Genomic DNA, 17235 nt, shown 5'->3' on the forward strand with positions numbered 1-17235 from the left:
GGAAAAGATATGAGCCCAACTAACAGACACTCCCCATAGCTTGTTGAATCATTAATAAGCTTCAACAGACCAAAGAGGAGCAAACCAGCACAAGCCGAGTGAACAGAGACAGCCATCTCTCCTCCAGAAAGGAAGAATATTGGAACTGAGAAAAAGCCAAACACATTGGATTCTTTCCTAAATTGAATTTCACACCTAAAATCAACTTTTATCTTCACTTTTGTACACAGTAGGTCTATAACATAGCCTTAGACCAATCAAATAAACAAACAACAACAACAAACAAATGAACGTGTGATAACACCACTTTTTATATAGCCCACTGCACTTTACACCTACGGGAGGGGAAATCAATTCAGCTCCACTAAAGTACTGCACTCTCCTGGATGATGTGACAGCAGCCTATTTAGTGGCAGCACACTCCGCACGCATTGCAGCTGTTCAGGGCCAGGATTAACTCCCGATTCGCATAGGATATAATGCCACCAAGGGTTAGGAAAGAGGTTTATTGGTATCAAATTGCATTTGTTGAGATTTTATTAAGTTTTTGTTAAAGTTTAGAACCCACAGCTGTTCTCAACTCCTCCTTTGATATGGAGGGGTCAATTTTTAAAACACATAACAAAGCGGAATTAATTTCCGCAAAGGCGCTTAAATTATACGAATGAGTTAGATGGAAACCCAGCTAGTAACAATCTGGGCCAGGACACCCAGATTACCATTCCTCCTCTTAAAGATACACGTCTTGGCATCTTTTTACACGCACCTCAGTTTGTCAGCTACTCTGCAGGAAGGCACCAAGCTCCAGTGCAATGGTAACTGTAGATTACAGACTACAATACAGCGCTCACCAAGTAGCTCTTCCAGCAGTTACTTGAATTCACTCGTAGCCACCTTAGTTCAACAACATGCAAACAGACAAACAAACTAAATGCTAACATTCATCCCTGACTGACAATAGCTGTGCTTCCAGCCAACATTTGAGTGCAAATCTTTACCATTTGAACAGGAAATCCTGAGTGGATATTTGCTTACGTTGAATAAGAAATCGTTTCTCTGGGGGGGGGGGGGGCGGGTGTATTACACAGTGGATGGGACTGGGTGTATTTGCATTAAATCACCTTTTGTTGATATTTTTTTCTACTTGTTTCTGTTGCCCTGACAAGACTCGAACCCCTATCTGTTCACAACTCCGTCCATTTTTTATTTGCATAACACAGCGGTTGGAAATTTGAACAGACTCACATTTCTTTTTATGAATGCACTAAACTATGCAAAAGAGTTGGATGGAGACCCAGCTGTTGCTGAACTCACGCTTGAGTCCTTAAGGCTGAGAGGTTGGTCACCCACTAGTTTCACTGGGCCTCATCACTGACGTCTCAGCGCCTGTAGGAGGAATGAGGTCTAAATGATCAGGAACGTTTCAATTGTTAAATTGTTGGATTGAGTGTTTAAATCCAATGCCTTGTTAAGATGAGAAAATAGAAGCTGTGCAAAATCCAACAAACACTGCACACACATAACTTTTATTGTCCAACTGAATACAGATAGGAAGGGCCAGTATCATCCAAAGCAGCACCCTGCTCATAAGATGCAAAACACTGGTGGGGGAGTTGGGTTAGTCGCTGGGTTTACGGGATGCAGAAAAGGAAAATAATCTGGAGAAAAAAACCCAAACAAACAGGATGCAACTTATTTTTCAAATAACTGCATGATTAAAATAATAAACAACAAACAGAAAATATTGAAAGCAGGAAGCTGAGCGGGAGAGTATGCTAACAAGAAGGAAACCAAAACGGAGGAGGTGTATCCAGACTCAACTGTAAATTAGATGAGAACTTGATTACACTCCACAGAAGATGCAATTATCCACTCAACACTGCAATGCAATGAAAGTGACCAAGCTCCCATATTCTTTTGAGTGTTGAAGCCCTCTTGGCTTGTTTTGATTGGGTAAAAAAAGAAGACTAGGAGACCACAAGCATTTAGTGGTAAGACGAGTCATCTGCTTTAATTAAGACGTGTCCTACTCTCAATATGCCAATATTTAACACACACACACACACACACACGGACACACACACAGACACACACACAGACAGATAGACAGACACACACACAGACACACACACACACACACACACACACACACACACACACACACACACACACACACACACACACACACACACACAACCTCCCTCCCTCACTCCTTAGACAACACAGATGACTGGCAGAGAAGAATTTTGTTCTCCAAGTTCTGTGATTGCGTTTGCCAGGCAGAGACTGCAGCAGAAGTGGCCCTCTGTCGTCCTCACTCTGACTCTCCTTGCCTCCACCCAGGCCTCCACCCAGGCCTCCACCCAGGCCTCCACCCAGGGCAGGCCTCCACCCAGGCCTCCACCCAGGCCTCCACCCAGGCCTCCAACCAGGCCTCCAACCAGGGCAGGCCTCCACCCAGGCCTCCACCCAGGCCTCCACCCAGGCCTCCAACCAGGCCTCCAACCAGGGCAGGCCTCCACCCAGGCCTCCACCCAGGCCTCCACCCAGGGCAGGCCTCCACCCAGGCCTCCACCCAGGCCTCCACCCAGGCCTCCACCCAGGCCTCCACCCCTGCCACAGCTCTCTCTCTCTCTCTCTACGTTATCAGAAGGCAGCAGCAACACTTCAGTTAGACAATGAACAGACTGTCAACACTGGAGTCTGCCTCAATGATGTGATTCCCTGGCCTGGCTGGCGGGGGGGCTGAGGAATCATTGCCATGCCATAAAAAACACGTGGCCACGTGGCCAAGCCCTCCCAAATGTGTGTGTGTGCATGAGTGTACGTGTGTGTTGGAGTGTGTGTGTGTGTGTTGGAGCGTGTGTGTGTGTGTGCATGAGTGTACGTGTGTGTTGGAGTGTGTGTGTGTGTTGGAGCGTGTGTGTGTGTGTGTGTGTGTGTTGGAGCGTGTGTGTGTGTTGGAGCGTGTGTGTGTGTGTGTGTGTGTGTGTGTTGGAGCGTGTGTGTGTGTGTGTGTGTTGGAGTGCGCGCATGTGTGTGTGTGTGTGTGTGTGTGTGTGTGTGTGTGTGTGTGTGTGTGTGTGTTGGAGTGCGTGTGTTGGTATGTGTGTGTGTGTGTGTGTGTGTGTGTGTGTGTGTGTGTGTGTGTGTGTGTGTGTGTGTGTGTGTGTGTGTGTGTGTGTGTGTGTGTGTGTGTGTGTGTGTGTGTGTGTGTGTGTGTGTGTGTGTGTGTGTGTGTGTGTGTGTTTGTCTGTGCCTTCTGTTCCCTCTAATCCATGGGCAGCTCAGCGCTCACTTCTCCTGACCGTCTCAGTAGGATATAACGCTTACATATCACTGTTTGCCGGCTGGATGTCCCACGCAACCCAAATGTCACCCAGTCCTCTGGCGCAGGCTTTGGGCCGGGTCTTGAGTCCAGCTAACACAGAAAGTCAATGTCCTAGGGCCCAAGTGGACCTTCAGTCAGGCTGCAGACTCTTACAAGTCAATAATGCTTGTGGAGGGGCAATAAGCTCACGCATACACACATTTTAAATCGAGGGCAAACAGCACTATACTTTCAAAACAAGCTCATATGCACACTCATGTCCTTCTTTCAGAGGGCTAGTAGGGATAGGCGCGCTCTACTTCAAAAAAATATAAATGCGTTTTCGGGTGCGAGTAAAAGAATGTTAACTTTGAGTAGAATAAAACCGCACTCTCAAGCTTTTCTCATTAATATTAAGACCAGTTTATTTTGCACAGACGAGTTTCGGCCTTAAGCCATCGTCAGTGTGTCATCTTTCTTCTCTCAGAGAGCTACACTACTGTCCCAGATCCACATCCTCCCCCATTTGTCAGTGAGATATGAGCACAGTAGTTGCCACTAGGATCCAAACATATTTGAGTTGTCCCCTCTGTTAAATTGAGCCAATGGAGGGTTTCATTCTATCATCCAGACAGTTTGACATGGTTTTTCAGCGGTAGGCATTAGGTCTCCCTGACAACCTCATTAGAGGTTCTGAGTTGGTATTGATCAGGAAGAAGCTCATTCTCTTGCACTTCACCAATGGCAACTGCCCCCAAGCCTCTAGTCTCACTCCTGTGTGCAAACTGTTAGTTATGTTCCTAATGACTGACTGACTTTTATTTTTATTATTTTTATTTAGTTCTATGTGATGACTGTAATTCTAATAACCTGTTTACGAAGTGACCTTGGGTGTCATGAAAGGCGCTTTAGATAAAATGTATTATTATTATTATTAATGTGTTCAGGCAACATGGCTACCCTTAACACACCAGGCCAGCTCCAGCTAGATAGCAAAAGTAGCATACATTTCAACCAAAGGGGAAGCTGGAACTCGCATGGGCGTATGAGTTGCTAATCATTAAACACTGAAACATTAAAAGCCTGTGTCAGCCAGAGTTTAGTAACGTTCCACTGTTATCCACCAGTGATAATTCAACTACAGTGGCAGTTCAACAACCACCATTTCCACTTGGACTGGCACTTCCAAATACTATAAAGAAAGTTAAAGTTACCGTAGATCAGGGGAATGTCAAACTCAAATACACAGAGGGGCGAAATAAAAAAAATGGGTGTAAGTCGAGGGCCGGACAGTGGGGCAAGCACTCCCTAAATTGACGTATGCTACCAACGCAGGGACAGTGCATTGGGACTTGCAGTATTTGTGGTGCGTTCGACATACCTGCTGCCGCGGCAGACAAGCTCTGATCGATAAAAAGATGGATACTTTATTAATCCTGAGGGAAAATTACGCAAACCAAATACAATTTCACCGTTGCTCATTTAAATCAATGGAACTTTTTGCAACATTCTGAGGAGCCGTCGGGCCAGATTAAATGGCTTGTCAGGCCTGATCAGGATGCATGTAGGGTTTGTATGCCCCAGTGTTGAAAAATATATCCTAAATGTGACCTATGAGGAGACTGTCTGATAGAAGGGGCGTTTCTGATTTGCTTGTAAGCAAATCTTCCTTTCTTGACGAGGATGAAAAGATGCTATAAGCCCTTTGTCCATGAAAAAAACCCACAAATGAGATAAATAACTGCTCCTCAGGGACCATCACTTTATATCAGGCCTAACCAATGAAACCGCCGACCATGTTAAAATCACACCCAATCAAATAAGAAACGTCATACATGGGATATCATGAAACGCAGCTCAAAATTGAACACAGCATTAAGGGCACTGGTTTAGTCAAACCTTCACAGACATGGCTAAGGGGATGGGCCTGGATAGTAGTATCTTCCTACAGCATAATTTGCATTGCAAGCAGAGTAAGGCTAACTACTTTGAACTGACTTAACAGAGCGGGCATATCAGCGTAGGCTATCGCTATGGTGACTCACTCTGCTGTCAGATGGAATAAAGCTTTGAAGAGAAGAACGAGTCAAACAAAGTGGGATGAGATAGAAGAATCATTTCGAAGAATCTTATATTAGAACATTTCATTTTAACTCTTGGCCAAAATGATTCACAGTGCTCTCATGAAATATTCAACAACTAAGCCCATAGTTAAACGACCGACTATGGGATTTCAGGCTATAATTGAAGTATGACCTGACTTCATGGAAAATGCTGCTTTGATTCACAGGAATCTTGACAAATTTTAAACCTTTCATACGATAAGCTCATATGCATCTTCATGATGTTGACTTCTAGAGAAGAGGACGCATTACCTTGCTATGACTGGATTATTACTTGACAGTAAACACCCCCACTATAAATAAAAATAGAAAATGATAAATAGAATCAGATAGAAAAAAATGGGAAAGGATTCTGGCGTAAAGCTCTTCTTTAACCTCACAAATGAGACTTTCTTCTGTCAATGTCATTAGCACATAATAAACAAATCTAAAGTTCAAGCATATTTTAAAATCATGTACTGCACACTTGGATTCCACATTCACTAAGTGTACTGAACTCTTAGGTACGTGAAGTACACATGCAAGAGTTTTTCAGGAGTAAACTAAAGATAGGCTATATGGTGAGCTACCAAGATAGTAAGTCTTTAAAAAATACATGGCCACGTAAAGGATAGACAGATAAAGTGTTGCATATTAAGTATTTATGAAGTACAGACCTCAAGTATATTTAGGTTGTCTTTTACAATAGGGAGACTGCATATTAAGAAGGTGAAACGAAGGTCAAGGCCAAGGTTCAAAAAGACTGCAAGGGGTGTGTGGTTAGATCTCAACCTATTTTCTGCTACAGTAGGCCTGATCAAGGTAACACGCTGGTCTCAGTGTCTATGGGTCTTCACTCTCCTGATGAGTTTAGTTGGCCTATACAATACCGAATATTACATGACAAATGTGAGGGGGGGGGGGACATGTCTTGGAAAAGAAGGACATCTGGTCATCCTATTCCTATTCAGTCCCAATCACTCCCACACTTAGATTCGGAGCGTTTTGAATAACAGAGTCAGGTATGCCAAATCAGGGTTAGAATTCTGCAGGAAGGTACAATTCCTTACAGTTTACTTTAAAAACTTCACGAGGGACTATATATGCTTTGTTTTTATTGTTAAGATACAACATATGTATCCTGACACAATTGATGGTACATGTTGCTTTATAATGACGAAGGAAAGACAAATAAATATAACAGTTTTGCAGGTTTTACCCTTTTCCAATGCAGGCTCAGTGAAAACAGGCTCAAGGCTACACGTGCCTTCTAATGTGTACGGTACTGGTAACAAGAGATCTTTTCAAAAGTGATCTCTAAAATTATGTTAACACATATTTGTATACAAATATAATCCACCTTCAAGTATTGGCTTTTGCTAACCAGCGACAGGCTTAAATGATGCCATTCTATGGGATGAAACCGTAACAGTGTGTGCTAATGAGAATTCAAAGGTAACTGCCAATGTGTGCACCACATTATGTGGTCCATAATTAATGCATGACTTTCTGGATTTCAATTATCCACAAGCCATTGACAGCTGAAAATGTCACGTCAGTGTTTGTGTGTGTAAGGTGGCCGTTCACAGCCTTTGACCACGGCAGGTTGAATAAAGGTATCATAAGAGGGTTTGAAACACAGAGTAGCCTACCATTGGACTTAATCTCCTGAAGGCAAGACAGGCAGGGCTGCCAGGGCATACAGTGTGAAGGGGGTGGTCAGCACACATTGATAGAGCAAAAATGAGTGACAGTGAGATTGTGCAGATGGTTGCCATGATTCATGCTACACAGTGCACCTGTGTGATAAAATATGCATGAGGTCTACAAACGCAAATATATATATATATATATATATATATATATCAAGGCAACTGTCATAACAACCATTAGTGGGGATATGTTTGAATCCATGTCTTAGTTCAATGTATTTCAAATGGTTCACACATGATTGAAATTAAGTTTAAAATGACTATTGTTGTTTACCGTTACTCTTTTTATTATTATTATTATTATTATTATTATTATTATTATTATTTCTACTTCTACTACCTCCACTAGCCTAGACTACTACTATCGGTGTGTGCGTGTGTTGTAGCCTATGTGTTGCTGAAACCTGAGAGAGAAAGTAACTACTGGAGAGCTGATATGGCGATCCCATGTCAGAGACAATTCTGAAGCTGTCAACTGAACATCCAGTATGTTTGTCCATTACTTATCTGCGCTGACTGATATTTTTGTCAGTGTTGCTATTACTGATCGGTTTTTACATTCTGCAAATTGATGTGTCGACACCACGGCGTAAGCAGCTCCGTACTAGAACAGAGTCAAATCTGATATGTGCGGAGCACGAATGATGATTAAGCCAGATAAGTAGATGCGAAAAAGAAAACTGAGTCATAACAAAGCGATTGGATATAAGTTCTGTTGCACGTAAAAGCTGTGCAGCTACAGGAAAACGTATCCATAACCTCAATGTTCAAAAACAACCAAACACCGCCGCCACCACCACCACAGGCTAACGTACCATCCCACTGCCTATTGTATTGACGAACACCACACACAAAGCCACATTGCACGACGAGTATCAACCAACTACAAATACACATCAGTGGCATTCGACTTATCTGTCACTTGGTATTCGTTTCAAACTTTCCTTAAGGGGATTCAACTGTCAGAGTAGCGTTTCCGCCAACAACATTTCCGAATGAAGTCAAGGCACTGCCGCTAGCAATCATCACCAACTCTACCTCCCGTCAAGCTACCACCATCACATCAACTTTACACTCAGTTCTGTTCATTCTCATGTCGGGTCTTACCTTGCTTGTAACGCCTGACTGCTCGTGCAAAGCGGCGGTTCAATTTAAAAATGTCGTCTTTTCGTTTAACCTGGGCAGCATTTGCTTTTTAAACTTTCGGAGTAAAAATCCGTTTGGTTTGATTTCTTGACTCCTAGCTCCCTTCTCGCAGGCCCAGAAAGTCTGCTAGTCAGTCAGCTCCAGTCTCCCTACCTTCGGCACAACCCACACTGCCTAGCAGAGTGACGTCATCGCAGCCAAGGCAGAATCGGCAATCGCGTTGTCTCAGAGTGCACGCGCTTGACAGAGGTGGGAGAAACTGATGCTGATGAGAGTGTTAATTTGATGAGCTTTCTAATTGCCCATGCCAGTCATGGAAGTCAATGAGTGACACATTTTGGGCCATCTTCACCTTGAGTGTGACATGTGTAGGCTTCTGCTGGTAACAGATCATATTGCCAGATCATGATGTAGTTATTTCTATGTGCAGAAAGGGATAGGTGTATCCCTCAGTTGTCTCACAGTCTACCCTGTAAATGTGACTGTATTTTTTAACTGAACTATTGAGAACTGCACTGGAGAATACAGTTATATTAACTGTCTCCTCTTTGTAGGTTTCCTGCACATCAGATCGATTCTGGATTGAGCCACAATGACAGTATGCACGCCTCTTAATATCACATCAGGACAGTGAAGTGCATTCTGTGTTAAGCAAGGTCAGGTAGACTACTTTCTAACTTCCGCGTACAACAGTATGAAATTAAGTATATATATATATATTACTTGGGTTTAATAAGAGCATGGAGGAAAAACAGATAGATTGTCTAAGGACGTTCCAGGAGTTTCAGAGAGCTGAATTCAGTTCAGAAATTATGACTATCCCACAATGCAAACATTTTTCAGACTGAACATTGCATATTCTCAAGTCCTCATTTCGTGGGGTAGTGTTGCTGAAACGCCTGTTCCGTGATTAACAGTCTTCATGTTTTATACAGATGCTTAATGACAACTCGTGGCAGCACAGTATTGATTTAAGAGCTCTTCAGAACATTCAGTATGGGTCACATTCCTCCTCGTTATGTCCGCCGTGTGAATTAAATGTTTATGGAAATGAATCAGCGAAGTGTTCATTCATTTACCAGTCACTTGTTATTGAGAAAGAGTGATACTGTGTTAAGTATGCATGTTTTGTAAGATGCCTGGTTAGGAAAAAGCAGACACATTATGTGGTAAAGAACTGGAAGTGGAAGGTTCTTGATATTATTAACACAAACTAAAAAACATATAACAAGAGTGCTTACATTTGCATGTTAACAGCATCATTTTGCTTTGAAGGAACACAATCAAAACTGTTGGTCATGCACTTCACTAATAGGTTTGCACTGACTCAAAAATACAATCATTTAAAGAAGTGTAGTAATTAGCTTTTGGAATCATAAATAAATGACCATATTTTTCCTTATATTTTATAAATTGAATCGAAATGCAGGCATAATTGCTTGCAATTAAGTCTTTTTAGAACATTTAGAAAATCCTAAATCTATTCTAACTCCTCATTAGGTGGAAACAAAAGTAGTAGTGCGTATTGAAAAAGAATAAATCAGATGTTTTTTTTTACACATACATTTAGTAAATATGTTAATTAAATATGTTCATGCTATAAAATGACCCTTCCACTGATTCCCACTATTTATTTCCCACTATTTATAAGGAGTAAGCTGGAAAAAGTGTTCTCTTTTCCTACAACTCTGTAAAATAAAAATAAAACGATGAGCTTGTTATTTTAGCACAGTACCAAAATGAAAATAGGTCTAGTAACAGTTATAAGATAAATCTTCCTAAATTTGTGTCTGTCAAAAATATTGTACATATCAATTTGGAGGTTGATAAAGCGCGGTTTGGCTGCATGTAATCAATAAAGTATCCATCTATCTAAATGCAGGGAAATCTCGGATGTCTTTTCTGAAAAGAAAGGACCTTACAAGATGTATGGTAATCAAATACAAGTGCAAAGGAAATGAATCTCTCTCTCTCTCTCTCACACACACACACACACACACACACACACACACAAACACACACACACACACACACACACACAAACTAACTATTCCTACATTAATCCAATAATGATATACACCTTCGTTAAAAGGGACTGCTTCTAAATGTATATTTTCAGAATGGCATTGTGGCTTCATCCTTATTTCCATATTCCAAGGGCTCTTTTTGGTACTGAACTAATACTACCAGCTAGCTACCCAATCACTAGAATTGAGTAGGCTACCTCTGCTTGCAAACGGCCACACCTCTTACAATTTTCATGAAGATGAGAACGACATGGATGTTCCAACCGTGTTTCACCACTTGGTGGTGTCCAAGCTACCAAAACACCAGGCGCTGGCTTTCTCTTTTCATCTTGCTCCCTCTACTGCTTTCATATATTGTAAAGAGACACATGCTGCATTTTCAAGGTGTACAGAGGGCTTTATATATACTATAAAAAAATAAATAGCTTCCAAAAAAGGAATTTAAAAGTAAGTTGTGCAAAAATGGCAGTCCTGTGTTTGTCTTGTCAACCGACGTGGTGATATCATGTTCATCACCTGAGCGAGAGGTCACGTGGCACCTCTGTGAGCATACATCCATGAATACATTAATCTTGTCTCTATGGAAACAGGTGGAGGCCTAATTGAGTCGAGGGCGTCAACTTTGGGTGAGCTCCAGCCTCCTGTCTGTAGTAGGTGCTTCTATTACTTCCCCACTCATGAAGTCTTCCTGTGAATGAGATGGAGAACACACATGAGCTATAGTATTTCAGTCATCATACAACAATACCTCTTGTTACACTTTTCTCAAACTAAAATACTGTACGAGAAAACACTGCACTGGTAGGATAGTAGGCTAAATCTAGCCCGTGATGCATTAGCTTTGACACACTTGTATGTTGCACCACACATAAAAAAAACAGTCTTGCTAACCTGGTCATAGATGACTTTTACTATAAGGGAACAGCTGGGACACGTCGCTACTTCCTCACCGTTCTCCAAATCTTCCTGTAAGAGTAAATACAAGATAAAGTTCTGTCACCAAAAAACCCCCGGCCCCTTTACCACACAGAGCCGAATCTTAAGGTAATGGTTTAAGTTAATGTTACAAAGTATTTTCGAATCTACCCTAACGGAATTCTGTTAAACTATGTTGTCACTCTGCTATTTACGCTTATGGTATCTAACTCAAGATAGGGATGTCATTATATGAATCCAAATTAAGATACCTTTCAAACTATATGTAATGTGACTAGTGCAAACGCAAAAAAAAAAAGTAGGATAGCTAGCTTGCAACTTGAAGCCCATCAATCCACATGCACGCGAATTCGTAAACTTACTTTTGTAATTGCAAATTTATCTCCACAAGGACAAGGGTAATAGTAAGTGTCTGTGTCTTCGTCATATTCAAAATCTTCTATTTCGATTTCGTCATGAAAAACAGACATTTTAGTGGATCTGTAGTTTCCCTCTTTCAGAAACCACTGGCACGCGATGTTTCTTTACGGAGCTGCCAACGCCGTCGCTTTTAAATGACGTCACATTGATCCTGCGTATACTGCCAGGAGAGGGCAGTATATTTCCAGTGAAATTTTCAGGAAAAATATCCCCTCCTGCCAGTGTGATGCATGCATGCAAATAACACAGAACTCCCCCAAACCACAGAAAAGTAACAACATTTGGCGAGTTTATTTTCATAGCACAATTTTTGCTACACACTAGTAACCAAAGTGCTTTACAGATGAAAGATATACATTAAACATGTAAATGTCATTGTAAGGATGGTGAAATAGAACACTTTAGGCTGTTTACATTATCCTAGCATTTCCTTCCCTTTCTTGAATGAAGTTGTTTGGTTGTATCCACTTGTATCCAGGTATATAGCGTTTTCAGATGTCTTCAAGCAGCTGCTACATGCATGCATCAAGTTTCATCAGACCGTTCAGGCTCAGACGTGTTAATTGGTATAGTATTAGGCAATTACTTATATTGTCAACACTTAGTTCCCTTGCTGGATGGATTGGCCCTGCCTGTCAGATAAGATTACAGTTGTCTCTTTTTGCATTCCACTGGAGGTCCTATGGAAGCAGACCCTACAGTGACCATCATGAGGCAGCTCTGCACTTAAGACTAAATGTGAGCAGTGGGCTGGATTCTCTATGGAAAAGAAGAATATCAGATATGTTAATGAACTGGCGTGTCTAAGTGTGTGGAAACGTGAATGAAAGCAAAGTGTACCTCTGTGTGTGCTACACTAAGCACTTTCCCCACAATTGTGGCTGTGGGGCAGAAGGAGCCTTGGGGGTACATTCAAGTTAAGTTTGGTGTTTAAATCAGTGATGCATCCCAACAACCAATAACTGACATTACTTTTCATATTTTATATGTATAACAGCTGTCATGCCACAAGAGTTCATCGAATTAAGTGAAAAAGAAATAATCTGTGGATGTTCCTCAAGAGAAAAAAGTCTTTATGACTTCCATGTCAATTTTTTAATCCTGGCAAGTCATCTACAGGTGTCAAAACTGTGGACAAATTAGTTAAAGTATTTATTTAATGAAAACCAAGAAGCAGAATGGGAATACAATTATTAATCTGGTTAGTATAACTTAGTAACTGTTTCCCCAGATGGCCCAAATAACCACTAACATGGGGCAAGTTAAGACTACTTTTTTTGGGACCCCTTATTTTATTGGCTTCAGTTAAGGCACACTGTTAAGGTTTTACTTCATATCGCATTGACTTGAGTAAGGCACACTGTCGAGATTTCATTTCATTGCCCACATCCTGGACTTGTATGCATTAGCCGAGCTTTATTTCGGTCTCATTTCCCTTGGCTATAGCTCGACTTATAGTAAGAAGTAAGAAACGGCTCATCTTACTCCACTCTCCTCTGCACTGAGCAGTCTTTAAAGAGGAGGGTGTTGTGACTGTCATTGTAGATGAGTTTGTCCAACGGAAACAAACCTGGTGTACTATTGAAACAGCATGTTCATGTACATGTCAAATTGGTAAAAAAGAAGAGAGAAAATAGCAATTGGCATCAAATGACATTTCACATCTATGGACGTTTGTGAGAGACTTCATTTAGGCTGGGAAAGTCCAGGATCATCAGTGCATGTTTGAGCAGAGAGCAACACAGGAGTGACTCTGTATGCAATTAGCATAGCGTAGCAAGAATGTCAGTGAACTGCTCATTTGTAAGAGATTAAGATAAATTAAGTTTGCTTTGGAATTGAATTTTAGCACCTTTCTATGATGGAACTACCTCTGCATCTAAGATATTTCTGTGCTTCAAACATAAACGTCTTCAAAAAAGTCCTTACATCTGACCATCTGATGAGAGGGAATACAATTTAGTCAGGATTCTTAATAGGACTAGTTGTTAAAAGATCCCTAAATAAATCAGCACGATGATTGACAGATGTCCTCTTGGGTGGGGTAGAGTAAGGCAGTGATCATGCGGTGCAGTCAGAAGTACATTTTAAGTGAATCAAAATATTTTGGAATATTCAAATATTCTAGGAAAATGAGATTCTCAGAATTTCGTTACGATGATGCAGGAGATGTTTATCGCCGTATTCTCAGTATTTGAAAGTGGTATAAATGTATAAATATAAGTAAGTATAAATGTTTTAAGTAAACATATTTATAGTATAAGTATAGTATAGATGTTTTCTATAAAGAATAAGCCTGATAATACATTTTCTATAAATGTATGAAGCATAAATCTTTTTTAACTCTTCTGAAACACGTCATGGCAGTTAAAAACCTGATCAAATCAATCCCAGAACACATGCTTCCAGATCAAAGCATGACCTTTTCAAACAGGGGAAAGTAGTCAACAGAGCTGCCCTTGTGACCTGGTGATTGGTGCTGGGGAGATGACCAGACTCCTTCCCCAGTCACAAATGCACAATAGAAAGGTCCTTTAGAGTTGAGGGGGAAAGGGTGTAAATGTGTGGTCTTACTGGTCTAATTATGGTTTTGTGAGCTCCTGAGCCAAAACAGCTGTATTGAATTTTTTCAACCTTCATTCTATACCACGAGTTCTGTCACAAACTCATGTCAATATGAAATAGGTTATACTTGTCTTTAGAAAAATAGAATAATATTTTATGACTGAGCTTGGAAGTGCGTTCCTGAAACACGGAAACATTACAACATCACATTCGGCCACTCATCATATAAACAGTAAATTATTGTTCCTTTAAAAGTCCCATTTAGCACTATAATAAATAGGGTTATAACTTGGGGAGATAATAAATAGGGTTATAACTTGGGGAGCAGTCATAGTTGTTAAAACACCGGTGGTTATTGTGCACAGCAGATACAATTTTGTACAAAAAAAAGGAACAAACAAACAAACAAACAAACAGATGAACAAACAAACAAACAAAATTGAGTCTGATTCAGCCAAACATCCACTTACAATATATAAAACAATACATACAGGTTTTCTTGAAAGATGCCTTCAGGCTCGCCGGTAACCCACAGCTCCCATGGGCCATGGAGTAACTGAAAGCCAAACTGACTAGAGATGCCAAATGTCTGAACATGCTGTGGTTGAATAAAACCAATATGGTTTATGATTTGGTGTCTCTTTCGTTACCATATTGCCGCCTTATGACTTTTCTGGTGGCACCTAAAACACCAAACATATCTCCATTCAATACCCAGATCCTGTGCTTATCAACCGACCCCTCTGCCAGTGTCCATGGTCAACTGGTAACATCATCGGAGTGCATGGTTGCTACGCATGCTTGGCTCACAGCATGAGAACATGAACTGGAGGCCAAACACAGGTTGCAATTAATACGTACATTAATTACAAAAATTATAAGAAGAATATATTATAAGAATGCGTCAGTATAATGGAAGAAAGCACAAATGTTACACCAGTCAGTGTCTAGGGGTGAAAGTTAAACAGAAACCAAAAGCCAAATGCCCTGGGAGAGGACGAGAGAGCCCCAGTCGGAGTGGAGAGCAGACCTCTTATCCCCCTGCCAATCAGGACCAAATCTAGCACACCTGTGCACAAACTCACCTACTGCAGAGAGAGGGAAAGGCACAGGCACACGGGTGGGCAGGCCACGGAAGGCCAGTAAATATGGTTCATTAGCGTCTATTTCATTTGTGTAATGCATTGTCAATTCCTCTGCACCGATAAACCATGTCTTTGTATGGGTAAGTGGAAAAACATGGTCATTCGATTAAACTGACCTTTATATTTTATTCCTGTAAAAGGCTGCCAGTAGTCATGGGGGTGGTATTAATTTGTTTTTTTTAGAATTTCTTTGTCTCATCCTGAGCTTAATGAATTGAGTTTCATGGCCAAGGTCATGAAGCCTGATATCCTTATTTGCCCTGAGCGGAAATGAGTTGTATGCTTTACCCTAAGCTCTCAGGGAAGACAGATTCATTGGTCAATACTTTGATGAGGTGTTCCTTGTAGCAACCCTTGGAATGTTAGCTTGAAAGGAACTTGTGGTAGCTCTCTTCTCGACAGCTGAAGAACACTGAATATGTTTCATGCCAGCCGTTATAGATAGATATATAGATAGATATATAGATAGATAGATAGATAGACAAATAGATAGATACACTTTTATTAATCCTGTGAGTACATCCCATCATACCTTAATGAGCCAAAACATCATGAGCTCCTGCCCAAAATGCTGCTGTGAAAACAGCTCTTATAAACCAAGGCATGGACTCCACAGGACCTCTGAAGGTGCCCTCTGGTATCTGGCCCCATGACATGCGCAGCAGATCCCTTCAGTCCTGCAAGTTGTGAAGTAGAGCCAGTATGGATCAGGCTTGGGGTTTAACTGCATCCTGGTGCCATTACTACTCCTGATAAATGGTGTATGCATACAGTATCTGTCCTACCACATGATGTCAAAGAGAACTTGACTTAAGAGAACAGGTGTCCCTCTCTTGTTCCAAATTACAGTTCTTGTGGTTGCATGCCGAGTGCGGGTGTTTTTGGTAGTGGACGAGGATTGGCATGGCCACTCTGACTGGTCACACAGACCCATGACTAGCAGGATTGGCATGGCCACTCTGACTGGTGACCCATGACTAGCAGGATTGGCATGGCCACTCTGACTGGTCACACAGACCAATGACTAGCAGGATTGGCATGGCCACTCTGACTGGTCACACAGACCAATGACTAGCAGGATTGGCATGGCAACTCTTACTGGTCACACAGACCAATGACTAGCAGGATTGGCATGGCCACTCTGACTGGTCACACAGACCAATAACTAGCAGGATTGGCATGGCCACTCTGACTGGTCACACAGACCAATGACTAGCAGGATTGGCATGGCCACTCTGACTGGTCACACAGACCAATGACTAGCAGGATTGTCATGGCCACTCTGACTGGTCACACAGACCAATGACTAGCAGGATTGGCATGGCCACTCTTACTGGTCACACAGACCCATGAGCAGCAGGATTGGCGTGGCCACTCTGACTGGTCACACAGACCAATAACTAGCAGGATTGGCATGGCCACTCTGACTGGTCACACAGACCCATGAGCAGCAGGATTGGCTGGGCCACTCTGACTGGTCACACAGACCAATGACTAGCAGGATTGGCATGGCCACTCTGACTGGTCACACAGACCCATGACTAGCAGGATTGGCATGGCCACTCTGACTGGTCACACAGACCCATGGACAGCCGGGTGTGATGCCCTGTGTGTGGGGACACTTTCCTCCTGTAATCGTCATTACACTTTTCTTTGCCACAGAGGCACAGCCAAGCCCAGACGGGTTACCCTTCACAGATCTCGCTTTGACAGGTGATATGTGTTGGGTACCCTTCACCCTCCTCAGACTGGTGATATGACTTTACCCTTCTTCTCAGACTGGTGATGTGTGTTGGGTAGTCTTCACCCCCCATTGACAGTTGATATGTGTTGTACCCTTCACCCTCCATTGACAGGTGAAATGTGTTGGGT

At 41.9% G+C, this 17235-nt stretch overlaps 2 protein-coding genes across 2 annotated transcripts in view; both read right to left on the reverse strand.

Moving 5' to 3' along the window:
• Positions 1 to 8286, reverse strand: part of nck2b (NCK adaptor protein 2b) — a 56318-nt gene extending 48032 nt beyond the window's left edge. Inside the window, exon 1 of the mRNA XM_080835818.1 lies at positions 8232 to 8286. The gene's annotated coding sequence lies outside the window, so the exon portion shown is untranslated. The remainder of the gene's footprint in view (positions 1 to 8231) is intronic.
• A 2269-nt stretch (positions 8287 to 10555) lies between these two features.
• dph3 (diphthamide biosynthesis 3) lies at positions 10556 to 11751 on the reverse strand. Its single transcript, XM_080834769.1, has 3 exons — positions 11596 to 11751; positions 11189 to 11263; positions 10556 to 10985 (listed from the first exon to the last, which is right to left on the reverse strand). The coding sequence occupies exons 1-3, from the start codon at positions 11701 to 11703 to the stop codon at positions 10914 to 10916; spliced, it is 255 nt and encodes an 84-aa protein (XP_080690895.1). The 5' UTR covers positions 11704 to 11751; the 3' UTR covers positions 10556 to 10913.
• Between the last annotated feature and the right edge of the window lie 5484 nt (positions 11752 to 17235).

Source organism: Sprattus sprattus, assembly GCF_963457725.1.
Source record: "Sprattus sprattus genome assembly, chromosome: 3".
Taxonomy (NCBI): Eukaryota; Metazoa; Chordata; class Actinopteri; order Clupeiformes; family Clupeidae; genus Sprattus; species Sprattus sprattus.

Bases quoted from the DNA above. Each gene is read 5' to 3' on its own strand.
- dph3 (XM_080834769.1), bottom strand. From the start codon at position 11,703: ATGTCTGTTTTTCATGACGAAATCGAAATAGAAGATTTTGAATATGAC. The intron at 11,264-11,595 runs GTAAGTTTACGA...TTACTCTTACAG, and splicing joins ATAAATTTGCAATTACAAAA to GAAGATTTGGAGAACGGTGA. The intron at 10,986-11,188 runs GTTAGCAAGACT...TCTCATTCACAG, and splicing joins TAAAAGTCATCTATGACCAG to GAAGACTTCATGAGTGGGGA.